The 14,263-nt window shown below is 48.4% G+C and overlaps 1 protein-coding gene across 3 annotated transcripts in view; it reads left to right on the top strand.

Moving 5' to 3' along the window:
* Window positions 1-14,263, top strand: part of LOC142579142 (uncharacterized) — a 159,036-nt gene that overhangs the window by 42,006 nt on the left and 102,767 nt on the right. For all 3 annotated transcript variants that reach the window (XM_075689056.1, XM_075689058.1, XM_075689057.1), the window contains exon 3: window positions 5,999-6,047. In XM_075689056.1, coding sequence (XP_075545171.1) covers window positions 5,999-6,047 — 49 coding nt within the window. The remainder of the gene's footprint in view (window positions 1-5,998; window positions 6,048-14,263) is intronic.

Here is a 14,263-nt window from a genome sequence, read left to right as displayed (position 1 = left end):
GTCTATACCTGTTTGAACTCATTAATATTCTACGGCGTCCTTTAACAACAAGGTGTGCGCGCCAATAGCTCAGTTTCCGGATAAATTTCAGTCGTATACAACCTAAATACAGGCACAGAAATCATCAGCAAATTCAGGCTCACGTACGCATATAGTACATTCTTTTCCCATTTGAATAGGCGAAAATGGAAGTTTGTATTCATGTAGGCATATATATCCTTAGAGGAAGGAGGTCCCGACAGCGTCCGCTGTGCACAACCACCTCCGAGAGTACTGTAATAAAGATCACATAACACGAACTCTGATATAATACGAATATAAATTCGGGGCGGCCAAATAGAAGAAAAAATTCATTTTAATGTAATATCGCTAAATGCATTTGACTCTTGCTCATGTAGCATCAAACAAAGCACAAGAAAATTAATTTTTAAAATTTGTAGGATATATATCCGGATGAAATACGAGAGACAAATTAGACGTTAGGAAGAGAGGCCATGTATAATATGCGGTGTTTTACGGAATGTTATGCGTATGAATGCGATTAATGAGCAGCGTTAATGAGGCGGTGTCACTGATTAATATTTCATTTGAGATAAATAGTAAGAAGTCGAGCCAGGACGACAACAACTACGCGTAGAGGGTGTAATCGGTGGTCTATTAGACTAACAGAAGTGTCGAGGAAAGGTGTGAAAGCTCGCAAGGAGTGCCAATGATCACGTTGTGTGATGAGATTAGGAAATACACATGACATATGGGAGCGAGTAGGTTGACTCGAGAAATTGGATAATTGAAACTATCTCTTGGATGAGACCCCTTGGTTTTGCAGTGCACTTGATGATGGTGATGACGATGAGGCTTTCTGCAGACAGTTTTCTCCGTGATTATTCTGGGGACGAATTCACAAATGTTTGAATGCGTATACGTGCTGTTCACCATTGGCCTTTGTCTATAGCATCGCGATTGGCTGGCTTATGAACAGTTGTTGAGCACGAATATTTCTCTGAATATATGCGGGCGCTCGACCGTTCCGTACATTATATATATATATATATATATATATATATAATTAGGGACCAGACATGCCAATGGGGACACGCAGAGTGCTTTTTCCGTTGTTTTCACGGCAGTCGTTCACGGCTCAGAGAAATGTCGCTGAGAACGCTTATATGTGAACGTGCCCGCCAGCCACTCGGCCCGTTTGCGTTTTCCTGCGAGGAAAGTGTCGGTTTCTGTCCTTTCTCCCTGGTGCTCGTAAAAGGCACGCGATGCAAACCTGCTTGCTTTTCTCCGGAATTGTTCCTTTCTTGATAAATGAAAAACAAAACATAGCGATAGGTTGGATCACGATTGTTTATAACAGCGGCATCCGGCCGTGACGTGGCGTGGCGTCCATGCGAGTGCGTGCGCTCCACGCGGCTCGAAATCGAGTCTGCAGAATGTCTCGGTCTGAAAAGTTCATCCGCAGCTGTTTGCGTTGGCGTCACCACGAGGAAAGGGCGAACGTCGTGGTAACACGCCGCGTCGTTCTCTATATACACTTCTACTGCGACTTCTGTTGAACGCGTGAAGACGCGAGATTTTCGGGAGGGGAATCAACGCATTGAGTCCATATGGACTATTTGTATACGGCGGCTGTCGTGACACTTATTTCCGCGGACCCGTCGTGTTTGCTCATTGGCTGTTGGGCTGTTGAGCACGAGGTCTCGGGATTGAAACCCGGCCACGGCGGCCGCATTCCGATGGGGGCGAAATGCGAAAACACCCGTGTGCTTAGATTTAGGTGCACGTTAAAGAACCCCAGGTGGTCAAAATTTCCGGAGTCCTCCACTACGGCGTGCCTCATAATGAGAAAGTAGTTTTGGCACGTAAAACCCCATTTTTTTTTATTTCCGCGGAACTTAATCACTAGAATAATTCACTTGCTTCAGTCTTTCAGGGATTTTTTTTTTTTTTGGTCTCGATTAATGGGGCCTTGCCTTGAAATCCTACTGGCGTCCTCACTCATTAATTGCGACGATATATGAGCGGGACTACTCCGAAAGTCAAGCATTCACTGGCTCGCTGCCCGGGCCGTTTTCGGCTGGGGAAATAGCCGTCGTCAGAATGCACAGTGCCGTCCTGTACTCTGTCAGGTCACTGTACTTTGATGAAGGCTGGTCTACCAGCCGGAAGCGTTAAGTAGACACGTCTTACTTCCTAAAAGGTCTTCATCTCTTTCCTTCATATGTCTGGTCCTGCGTGCTGAACTGTGAAGAAATCCCCTATATATATCCCAACGATAATAGTATGAGTGTTGCAAGCTCATAGGAACAACTAAAGATTATGAAGAAAAAAGCTGCCAAGCAGTTTTCTGCGACCAAGACTCTTAGGCACTGGCACACCAAAACAATTACCCTGATGTACAGTATTGAGGTCCGCTCTTTGAGAGACTACCTAACTGGCCATAAAGTCGATATATAGCGTCTACTAAAAAAAAAAAAAAAAAGAAGAAGAAGTGAAGCTACGTCGGCCGTTGTAGGCACTGTAATTTACATTATTGGGATAAGGGCTATATTTCCCCCTTTTTCATTCCCGGAACGATGCCACATAACACGTCGGTGTTTTTAAAAGAAGTGTTCGGCGTGCGGAGAGATACGTTCTAGCCGGCGTCGGTTCTAGCACGCGCGCGCTCTGAAACCGCCCACCGCGGCCGCGTCTCCGAAGGCGCGGCCATCTCGCTCGGCTCATCGGTTGGCGCGCGGGTTGCGTCGCAGGTCACGCGTCGCTAATCCCTCGAGGGTAAACAACGCGCCGGCGCGCGCCAGTTGCTACTTGGGAGGAGCCGCGGCGCGCTGTCGTCGCCGCCCCCGTGCGCGGGGCCTCCGATGGACGCGGCGCAAAGCGAGAGGAAAGGGGTGGAGGGACGCGAGAGAGATGGGGATTGGGCGCGCGTCAAAGGGTTGCGCTCCCAAACAAGCTGGCGGCGTCAACAAGATGCACTGCGTCGGCGCGCCTTTCCCAATGCCGTGCGAGGAAGGCCGCTCCGCGTGACGCCGGCGAGCGGCCGGCGCTGATTCGGCGACGCGACGTCCAGCGGCGCGCAGGCGCTTGGCGACGCGCCAACGCGGCGCGGCCTTCCGCTCTCGCGACCTCCTTGCGATGCTTTCTGCGCGCAGACGAATGCCTCAAAGGTCTACAGGCGACGTCACGACGAAGACGACGACGGCAGCTTGTCGTGAAGTCGCTCGTAGCGCTAGAGGGCGCCAGCAGGCCGAACGGTGTCCTTCAAGCTGCCTTCGCATAAAGATCAGGGAACCGGTGCGCAGCTAGCGGAGAGGCGCATTCTTTCGCTCATCGGCGGCGTCTGCGTTGGCCACAGGTGCGCGACACGCGGCGAAAACGCAGATGTGTAGTAAAGCATCTCTGAAAGCTACGCTAAGAAAATGTCAAGAGTCGAGTGACACTTGCCGCCTCGCTCAGGGCTTCGCCGATCGGCGAGGAAAGGACCTAACGGTACAGCATTTCGATGGGGGCAAAATGCGAAAACGCCCGCGCACTTAGGATTAGGTGCACGTCAAAGAAGCCCAGGTGGTCCTGATTTCGTCAGTCCCCCACTTCAGCGTGTCTCATAATCAGATCATGGTTTTGCGACGTAAAACCCCATAAATAATTATTAACTGAATTGTCTGCGATATAGTTATTACACTTATTTAGACACTTTACTACTACCGTAACGGCTTTTTTTACGCACAGCTGACAGCTGGCTGGGCCTGTTAAAATGGGTACATGCATATCCCGGGCCATGTTGGCACTTGAATGGCGTTCGGCCCTCTAGTTCAGTGGCATAGGCAGGAGGGGGAAGAGCGCGTTGTACACACCAGGCACATGGCCAGTGCCTCTCCCCCCTCCCCTCCAAAATTCCGATTTAGTATGTGAACTGACCAGGCTTCCGCACCCCTCCTCACTTTCCCCTTCCCTGATCATGTGCGTGCCTCATCCCTACTCCCCCCCACCCCCCATAAAAAGAAATTGTCTGGCTACGCCACTGCACTAGCATATAGATAATTGAACTGTATTGTCTGGTGAATAATTCTCACTCTCCTTACTTGCCCAATACGTCCTTGCAGTCTGTGTTAAAGACAAACGCTTGTGTTTCCTCTTAATATTTCCCTTTGCGCATTCCATATTTTTCACCCATTCAGCTGTGACTCATCGCGGCGACAAGGGGTCCCAAAAATGAACTCTGTTAGAATGGTGCGGCGCTTGGACTAAATGCAGATAAATGGACATAAATAGACTTCCTCACTCCAGTTAAGGTTTAGGCATGGCGCAGTCGTGCGGTCAACCATTGCAACGGGCAGCGACTATGAGTTCATTCGTACATTTTGTTTATGTTACCACGTTGTGCAGTACGACACACATGTGGAACGGCATGCGCGATCACGCAGCCGTTTCACATGCTGTACGACAAGATGTTGTATAGCGTGTTTTCCCTCTGGCACCAAACGCTGATGCAAATGGAGCTTTTGTCGCAAAAGACGGACCCTGTAATCCGAGCTCGAAGACAGTGTCCTAGCCCGTTCCTATCCGACAGCGTTCGCCCGCACAATCGGACGCGCCGCGCCGTTCCCGGAAGGACGATTCGGACAACCCTTTCGCGCCGCGTCAAGCATGGCCGAAAACACGGCCGCCTGCGTGTCCGCTTGCTGTTGACAAAAGCACTCGATCGAAGCCCCTTCTAGCGGGCCGTTTGGCGCTCGCTGCCGGATACATTGCAGCCACGTTTAATCCACGCCCGCTTCCACAGGCGTGGGCGAAGAGTGGAGTTTGAATGGCGCCTGTTTGCGGCCATGTTTCGGGTCGGAGCTTCACAAAGGACAGCTCGCCCCCCCCCCTTCCCCCTCTCTGCCCTGCTTCGTCGAGCTGACTTTGGCGTGGAAACCCTTCCGGGCGGCAGTGGTCGTCCGGCAGGCAGCTGGCGCGCGCCGATAGAGACGGTCGCGCGTATGGGCGTCTGCGAACAGCCGGAGCAGCAGCCGTAAACGCCACGCGGGGTTTCCCCGCTTTGCGGGGAAACCCTTCCGGCACGCCGCCGCCCCCACTGCGCTATTTTAGGGCGATTCTGCACGCGTCCGGTGGAGGCATGCACACCGGCCTGTGTCTGTGCTTCATTGATTGAAGATGAGCCTCGGTGCTCGCTCCTCTCAGCTCCCCCCCCCCCCTCTCTACGTACCCGTCCCCACCCTCCTTTGGTAACTACCCCTTTCTCATTGTGTGGACGATGTGTGATCTGCGGATGCAGGACGAGTAAATGACTGTTCTTGACGCTTCCCTGTCTTTCACTCTCTCTCTTCTTTTTGGAAAGAGGCGGAATTCTCGGTACTATAACAGGTGGCGCGCCAACGGTGCTGCAGCAGTGTCGATTATCGCCTCTTTTCCTGAGGACAAAAGTTCTAAGGAAAAACTGGACAGAGAAAAAAGAAGGAAAATCTGCCCAGAAAGCAAGAAATAAAAAAAATGAAAGAAGCGCTTTAACGCGAATTTAATATCCCGTTATCCTGCTAATCACGTGCTCTCTTCCCTGGCTTCAAGGAATGAGTGCGTAGAATCGAAGCATCCTGCGGTTCATCGATTCGTTATTTGTTGGAGAAATAAGAGCACCGAAAAACTACAGGGAGAGGAGAAACAGTTAGCCAAGTATGTCAGAGTGATTAAGTTTGCGTTAATGCGGAACAATATTCTATGACTTGATTTTTGCATTTAGACAGTACATGCTTATAAAGACCGGTAATAGGCATGCCCCTCTTCTTATGGCACTACACTGATATACACCATACAACTGATGGTGCCAACAACTCGCCCGACAATAAGTTTTGGTTGATACGCCCAGCAGGAATAAGCTACGTACCATGTAGACTGTAGTGATTTAGTCAAAACGTTTTTGTCTTTGTCTTCGTCCATCGCTGCAACTGAATGTCGCGTTCTCGTCGCTCACCTGCACCCTGCTATTTTATTTCAGGAACACCGGACCCGTATTGGCGAACCGCGCCCGGCGTCACCGACAACATGTGAGTGTACATGCGGTGTGGAACGGAGAGAAAACGGGGATATAGCCAATGTTCTCGTTGACATTATGACAGGAAAAAAAGAATGGAGCTGGACAGACCATGTAATGCTTAGGGCATTAGAGTGGACCATTAGAGTTACAGAATGGGTGCCAAGGGAAGGGAGGCGCATTCGAGGACGGCAGAAAACAGGTGGGCTGGTGAAATTAGAAAATTTGCAGGCGCATGTTGCAATTATAGCTAGCGCAAGACAGGGGTATAAATTTATAATTGGAGATCGAAGGGGGAGGCCTTCGTCCTGTAGTGGACATCGAAAAAGGCTGATGATGATGATTTCAAAACATAAAAATATATGCACAACAAAGCGTGACACGTCAGTGCAGTATACTGCCCGTGTTTGTTCTCTTTCATAGTTCGGCCACGACACAGGACAGTTCATTTAAATGGAAATACTTTACTAACGTATATAAGGCAGAAACTTATAAGGTTAACAAAGATGCTTGAGAACAAGGTAAAGGCCGCACAGCGAGCAAATGAACGAAAAATGTTAGAGGTTACATTAAGAGACAGGAAGGCAGCGGTGTGTATCGGAGAACAAACGGGGGTAGCCGCGATATCTTAATTGACATAAAAGGGACACTATAAAGCTAATCATTGCATCATTTTAGATTGATAAAGTATTCCTGAAATACTCCTGTGTCGTCGAGTTTGCGGTAATAGGTTGATTAATGGGACAGGAAGTGATAGCCGAAGTTTATTTCTTGAATTTCGCGACGAAACACCAGAGATGCTACGTACACCAGCGTGACTTCACGGACTATATATAAAAAAAAAAAATCCGCATTTCGGCTGTTGTGATTAAGTAACAGTTCCTGAAACTTTGTAGGTTCGGCGTTTGGCTCTTTTATAATACATTTGTATTTGTAATGAAGCGTAAGTCATTATTGCCGAAAAAAAAAATTCACTCGGCGCGAGGAGGCCGCGTCAAATTACATGACGTAATGGCTTACTCGTGCGGGAATTGCAAGCTGTGCCACCGTCAGTCTTTCCTCTTTGCGTATATTTTCTGGTTTGCTAAGCGTCGTCTGATGGTAAGAGTGCCTATTCTGGTATCGAGAAAAGGTAATTTACCAACATAGCTCAAATCATTTCTTTTTCGTTAATGGCTCCTTAAGAGGGAAAAAATTGAAGCTTGGCAGGCCATGTAATGCGTAAGGCAGGTCGATGACCGGTGGCCTATTAATGTTACAGAAGGGTTGCCGAGGGAAGGGAAGCGCAGTCGAAGGATGGCAGAGAATTAGGTGGCATGATGAAGTTAGGAATTTTGCGAGCACAACTTGGAATCAACTAGCACGAGACAAGAGCAAATGGAGATCGCTGAAAGAGGGCTTCGTCTTGCAGAGGGCATAATAGGACGACGTTGACGACGACAGTGATGATGATAATGATGATTATGATGATGATGATGATGACGACGACGACTTCGAAATACGCAAGCACCCGTAAAACAAGGACATTGATGATGCCTTCCATGTATATAAGCCGTGCACGTTTGCTTTGCAATTTACTGGACAAGCGTATTTCGGAGAGCTTTGGCGTGTAGACCTTTACATGAATCTTTTACACTAATCATACACCCTTACACACCATTACACCAATCCCCAGAGAGAGAGAGAGAGAGAGAGAAAAGAAAATTCAGTGGCGTGCTGAAAATGTGAGAGAAATTATTTAACATTATGTCGCACCTCTTTGAGATCCCGGCTCAATTATTTAAACCGCGTTCACCGCATTGCAAAGTGTTGCTCAGAAACTCACTCGACACCTATCCGGCTCGACGAGGATTGAATTGCAACGTAGTGACAATGGCCCGGAACCGTCGACCGTTATACACGTTCTCACGCTTGGACACTACTACTGGGAACGCATTAAAAGAAAGGAACGCAGGGAAGTTAATCAAGGTCTACTTCTCACTGACGTCACTGGGCAGCGATAGGGGTTGACATTGTCATGCAAACGAGCGAGGGATCGCAGTAGTCTGCCTCGGTTTGCCGGTTTCACCCCAGCCTCAGCGCATATGGTGTATAGTTAGCATAGCGTTTCTAAAGTGTGGGCCATGGAACCACAGCGGTTACTGGGATGGTTCAAAGAGGTCCGCAGCAACACCTCTGAAATTGTGTCATTGATACACATTTATCCCGATCTCCGTGTTGATCCAGAACGACGCGAAAAGGATTGATGTTGGTCTAGTTGGGACAACCTCAACTGTGGGCACCGAAACCTGACGCCCGTACCTCGGTTTCCTGCGTGCACCGTTTTCCTTATATGTCGATCGCTGACTGTGAGCGATGTATGAGCTTATAAAAATCAATTCTTTATAGTGTGAAATACAAGAACCTAACGTGGTGTGACCGGTTAGGAAACTAGTTTGACGTCTTTCTCTTCATAATTTTACGTACAAAAAGAGGAAAAAGAAAAGTAAACGTGCCCGAGGCGTTGTTCGATTCTGACCTGTGAGTGGGTCTTGAGGTTTGCGGCTGCAAAAAGTTTGAGAACCACCATGACTACAGAGCTCTTGAACTTCGTCTATACTTATCCGCATTTTTCTTTTTAAGCCTTTATCCCCTTCCTCCAGAACACGGTATAGAAGACCTGCCATGCGTCTAGTTAACCTCCCTGCCTTTCCTTGCTGCTCTCTCTCTTTTTCTCGCTTTGTGTTGGTGCGCGAACGTTTGTATCGTCAAGGATGTGTGAACAGTCCGTCGTGTAGGTCCTGTGGCTCCTGTGATACACTTGAACGCCTTGTATAGGAGTGTCCCGCATTCGTCACACACCGTGCACTGCTAATTAAGGAATATGGACTGACTGGACTCAAGTGTACGACCCATGATGATCGACTGTTTCCAAAAGGGAGTGTTGCTCAACGTGACCAGACCCATAGAGCCTTGCTAAGTATGACGCAGAAAACTGCTTTGGCCTCCCGTTTATAGACATCTTTCCCGTGTTCCTACCTTATTTTGTCCGTGTCTCTGTCATTTGTTTATTTCGCATTTTCTTTCCTATTTCTTTGTTTCCTATCTTCTTCTGCTCTTCTCCTCTATTCATTCCGTCCTCCCGAAAGAGTAGGCAGGCGTTGTGCACCTATCGGTGGCAGTTGTCAGCTTGCTCCCTCCCTGTTTCCTTTGTGTTTTATATGTTTTCATAAATAATAATAATAATAATAATAATAATAATAATAATAATAATAATAATAATAATAATAATAATAATAATAATAATAATAATAATAATAATAATAATAATAATAATAATAATAATCTCCTTATAAGTAAGTTTTCTCTTTCCCTTTGGCATGTCTCAACGGGAACTGGCACTGAAGCTTACACTTTGGCCACTCCTGCTTGCCCTCCTACAATCTAAAGACAGTCCTGGCGATATATGACGGTCGTTCCCCGAAGCACTATAGGGTGCCTCGATGTTCTCCTCGCCCACCGGGCCAGGAGGATGATCGAGGCACCCTAGGAAGAACGAACGAAAGAAAAGAAAAAAATACTAAATAAGAGCGAAATGGTCAGTTATTGGCTGTGGTGTGAGAGCTGATGCCGATGGCTGCGTTTTGCCCAGCGATACAACCCTACGAGCCACCGTGTGGCCTCTGTTGAATGAGGCAACAGAGAGGAACCCTCTTCATGTGTACTGCCACGGCTTATAACTGTGCTCCTTTGTTTACCCCAAGCACGTCATTCCTCCACGCCTCGTTCGCCCTTTCAGGGGGTCTCTCTCAATTCTTTTCCTCTCGCACCGTAACGGGAGGACTTCTGTACGGTGACCACGCCGCAGGCGTAGGATGACACGCGACGCCTCGCGCAGGTCGTGGGGGGTGAGAGCGCAGGCTTCGGGCACCGGTGACAAGCCCGGGGCGAAGAAAGGGGCGGTCCTCACCGGTGACCCCTTGCACGGCTGCTGCTGTGCGTAAGAAGCTCAAGGGAAAGCGGGGGGCCGGCTTGCGAGGATAGGAAAAGGAAGGAGGGGTGGGTAGAGTGGGGTGAAAGGGGCAAGGGGGTTGGCTGCCGCGTCAGCGCTGTAGCGCGGGCTCTCGCCTCGCACGAGTGGGGAAAGGAGCTGCGACGGCGACTCGGGGCCGATCACGTGCGGCCGCGCTCTCCACCCCGTTCTCTTCCTGAGGCTCATTACCGAAAAACAAATCTTAATTAAGAGCGAGTCGGACAGCGCTAATGAATGGCTAATGAAAGCCGAGCGACATTTGCAATTCGGGCGCGCGCTCGCGCACTAACGAAGCTGCTGCTGCTGCTGCTGCCTCGTCGTTCCTCTTGGCGTGGGCGGCGGCGGCGGCCTTAGCAGGAGAAGAAGGAGCATTTCAAAGAGCCTTAATTACACGCCTCCGCTTCATCTGAATACGACAAAGGGACGGGCTCGGACCCGGGGCCCAAAGGAGCCGACATTTGCATGGCAAAGTGTCCGGCAGTCCGCGAAGGACGCTGATAATGATGGCCAACTTTAAGATATTAAAGCCCGATTACTGCTCTGGCCCGGAGAGCGCGCCCCTTTGATCGGCCAGCCCTGCTGCCGCCGCCGAGGCCGCTTCTCCGCAGAGCTCGCGGGCCCCAAGGCGCAGGACGCCTCCTTTCCGTCGCACTCCACTGCGGCGGCAGCGGGGCCTGCTGAGTTAACGCGGGCTTTTACGACGGCTGCCGCTTGGCGTTCGCCCGTGCTTCGAATGGTCCTCCGTGACCTGGCCATTCGCGTGACGTTCAAGACTGTGGGCGCAGCGAAGGGTCGCCGCTTGAGCCCGACGACATATCCGATGCTCTCTCCAATCACTCACGAATCCACGTGAGGTTTGGCATAGTGAGATAGACAACGAGGCGGCCATGCTCAGTGACATCGTGTTCAGACTATATAATCAAATCAAACTTATGCGAACTTCACAGCGATGATAGGAACGCAAACGAAACGCCTCCGCAGAGGCTTGACTATGAGTTTGCGGCATTTACTGTGCAAGAACACCTTTTCCTCTATACAAAGTGACACTGGTAGACCACTATTTCAAAACAATACGAGTATGAGTGTTTCTTTGGCGGAGAAAGGCTGATCACTGTAGACCTCCTCGCTGTTTATATTCGGAACGTACCGACATCTGCTTTGTGGGCTGCGCAGCCAGGGGCAGAAAAGGGATTGGAATGGCAAGCTGTTAGGCTAGTTGGTTGCGAATGCCCCTTTGTTAGGCAAATTTTTTATATAGAATAATTGTAAATATTTGTTCCTTTTTTTTTCTTTTTTTTCACAATTATCGATGGCATCGCACGTGCAATAATGTTCCTAGTGTTTGTTTCTGAAAATATACTTAGTTGCAAGTGAGCGTCTATCCTGTCGAGGTCTCCTTTATTCCGCAACGCTTATGCGGCGCCCTTTGCGGAAAGCAAGAAAAGCGATCCTGTAACTTTGCTACGGAATCTGAGTGCTCGCGCACGCTTGCCGTAGTTCAAGCGAATTATGGTGGCGCCCAGGGAGAGCTCTCGTTGGAGAGGTCTACGAAAGTAAACAAAATTCAGCGTCGCTTTCATTATTGCTCCACAAATGAGAACCGACGACGTCTGCTTGATGCTATAAACATCACAGTATTTCCGTGTATTGTAGGCCATTCGTGTTGAAAAAGTCCGCAATAATCACTGTTATTACGCCTGATAAAAAGGTCTTGATTAGCAGGGAACGCTGCATGTCTCCCTCTACATGCAGCTTTCTCCCATGGCTCCCCGCTAACGTAGCCAAGCTTCTAAAATATATATATATATATATATATATATATATATATATATATATATATATATATATATATATATATATATATATATATATATATATATATATATAGAGAGAGAGAGAGAGAGAGAGAGAGAGAGAGAGAAAACGTGGTGAATGGTTGATGCGGTTATAAAACTTAACGGTGTACGTTCGTTACATGTTAGACGACAGAACACCGCAGGTCTTATAACCGTAACATGAATCCATGTTTTTTTCTTCCTTTCTTTTTGTTATAACAGCTTGGCTAACGAGTGCTGGGACACCATAGCTCTATGGCACGTCGTCATTAGTCGTAGCTTTCACGGTACTCAAGGGCATCTTTCAAGTAACTCCGTGTTTGTGTGTGTTTTTGTTCATTTCGATATGCTCATAGTGTGCCGTTTCACATCTTACTCTGATTATTATTATTATTTTTTACTAGAATAGCATGTAGGAACTCTCTGGCTACTTTAACGTCCTCTCGCTCTCTCTCGTATTATAAACGCCATCTTTTTTTATCAGGACTTTTTGAGGGGACGAAAAGAAAGGGATGATATTAAAATTATGACATTTCTGATGTCTCGCTGGTCAAGTCTGTCTCGTCAACGTCGTGTCGCATCTGCCTTCGGTTTTACACCGGAGCTTTTTATTGGCATCCCCTTCGAAACGGGGCTGCGAAAAATTGTCACTTGCCTGCTTGAGCTAATTAGTGTTATATACACAGGCATAGCAGTCTAGCGCGTTGCATATCTCTTTCTGATGTTTTCTCTATATTTTTTTTATTTTTATCTCTCTTTTGTACAGTTACCTGTGCCTGTAAAGGCTCCGGGTCTATCAATTTCTTCTCTGCTTGTTTTTTACCAATACTCTAAGCGTCTCTTTCTTATCTCCCCTGCTGACCAGTTAATGCTTCCATCCGAGTTGAATCCAAGTGCTTCTGGAAGGTGGATGTTCTATATGCGGGTCTTGCTGGATGAACATCTTTGCATTTCATTACGATGTGCAGAGTCATTCCCAGACTATTGCTTTTCCGGGCTTCTGACACTGAGCAGACGTAGAGCGGCGCCTGGTGCGAACTGGTGCGACGTGGAAAGTCACATGGCGTCACCTTCTGTCACAAGTCAAGAGGATGCATTTTCGGTATATAGTTCGTCCCTTCAGACAAGACCGCTCCAGTGCAGGGAAATGCGTGGCGCTTGGACACGTGAGCACTGTGTGCATAAACGCGGCGGCGTTTTCCTGATGCTCCGAGCGTCATAGTATATTGACAGCTGCAAAGACACCACTCTCAAGTGCCCTAATTTCCTCGAGCCCCAGTATATGCGCATCTTTCAAGCAATGTCTCGTAATCAAAAATTAACGGACGCCTTGAAGCAGACAGCGTGACAGAGACTGCTCATCTCACCGAGACGCTATCGACAATAGTTAGAAAACGACGCCGACGACTCTCCCGTCATCGAAGTTCGTCAAGGATCACCACAACTTCTATTATGCATGTCATGGCCGTCGTCACCGCCTGCTTTTCCACTCAGGCCCCAAGAAGACAAAGGACAAATAAATTAAAAATGAGGACACTGCGGAGAGCATCCATGGGTGTTGATTCTTGGGATATATTCGCAGGTCTTCATCCATTCTCTGATTTGCAAGGCACAACGCCAGCATCTGCTCCCCATCTGTTCCCGAAAAACTGCCATAGCAAGACCAGCAGGTCGTCGTCATGCCATAGTCAATGGTTGATGCTCTTCGCATGCTTTTTATTAAGCTGCGGACACCGTAAGTTCGAAGCGCCTTATAAGTACTGGACGTCCTGTATCCAGTGCTTGCATATAGAAACCGACCTCTATAGACCTCAGTGACCAACTGCACCTCCGAATGAAGCAGCACCATCCGTTTCTCTCATCTGTACCTCATTTTATTCCTTAACGCCCTTTCTTTGTAGGGTATACCGAGCCAGACAGACGTCTGGTAGAGCTCCTTGCCTTTCCAATTCTTCTCCGCTCTCACATGGCGTCATAAAACCGTATACCTGCACGAATTCTCTCGAGTTGTAGCAGTTAAATCCGAGAAAATGCATGAAAAAGCTTCTGAGGGACAGAATTTCTACGACCATTAACGCATTTCACAAAGGGTGTGCATCGGTTTTCTTTAAGCACCTCATTCGCTGTGTTGACGTTCTGCCCTCTTACTTAAAATGCCCTTGGCGCCTCTTCGAGATGAAACCTCTGTGTCAATATTGCGATGCCTCTCAAGGGTCGTCACACGCAGTCGAGTCGAGTTTACTCTGCAGCGGCGCGGTATAGGTCACGCCGAAAGTCGCGGCACCTCTTCAGGACTTGTGCCAACAAGTCGCGTTGTGTGATGCGCGGGCTCACTCACCTGGCTACGTTATAAAAAAAAAGAAAGAGAAAAAGAAGGAAAAA

The sequence above is a fragment of the Dermacentor variabilis genome, chromosome 4 (assembly GCF_050947875.1).
Source record: "Dermacentor variabilis isolate Ectoservices chromosome 4, ASM5094787v1, whole genome shotgun sequence".
Classification (NCBI taxonomy): Eukaryota; Metazoa; Arthropoda; class Arachnida; order Ixodida; family Ixodidae; genus Dermacentor; species Dermacentor variabilis.
The sequence above is the reverse complement of the archived record's forward strand: the minus strand, read 5'-3'. Positions and strand labels throughout refer to the sequence as shown.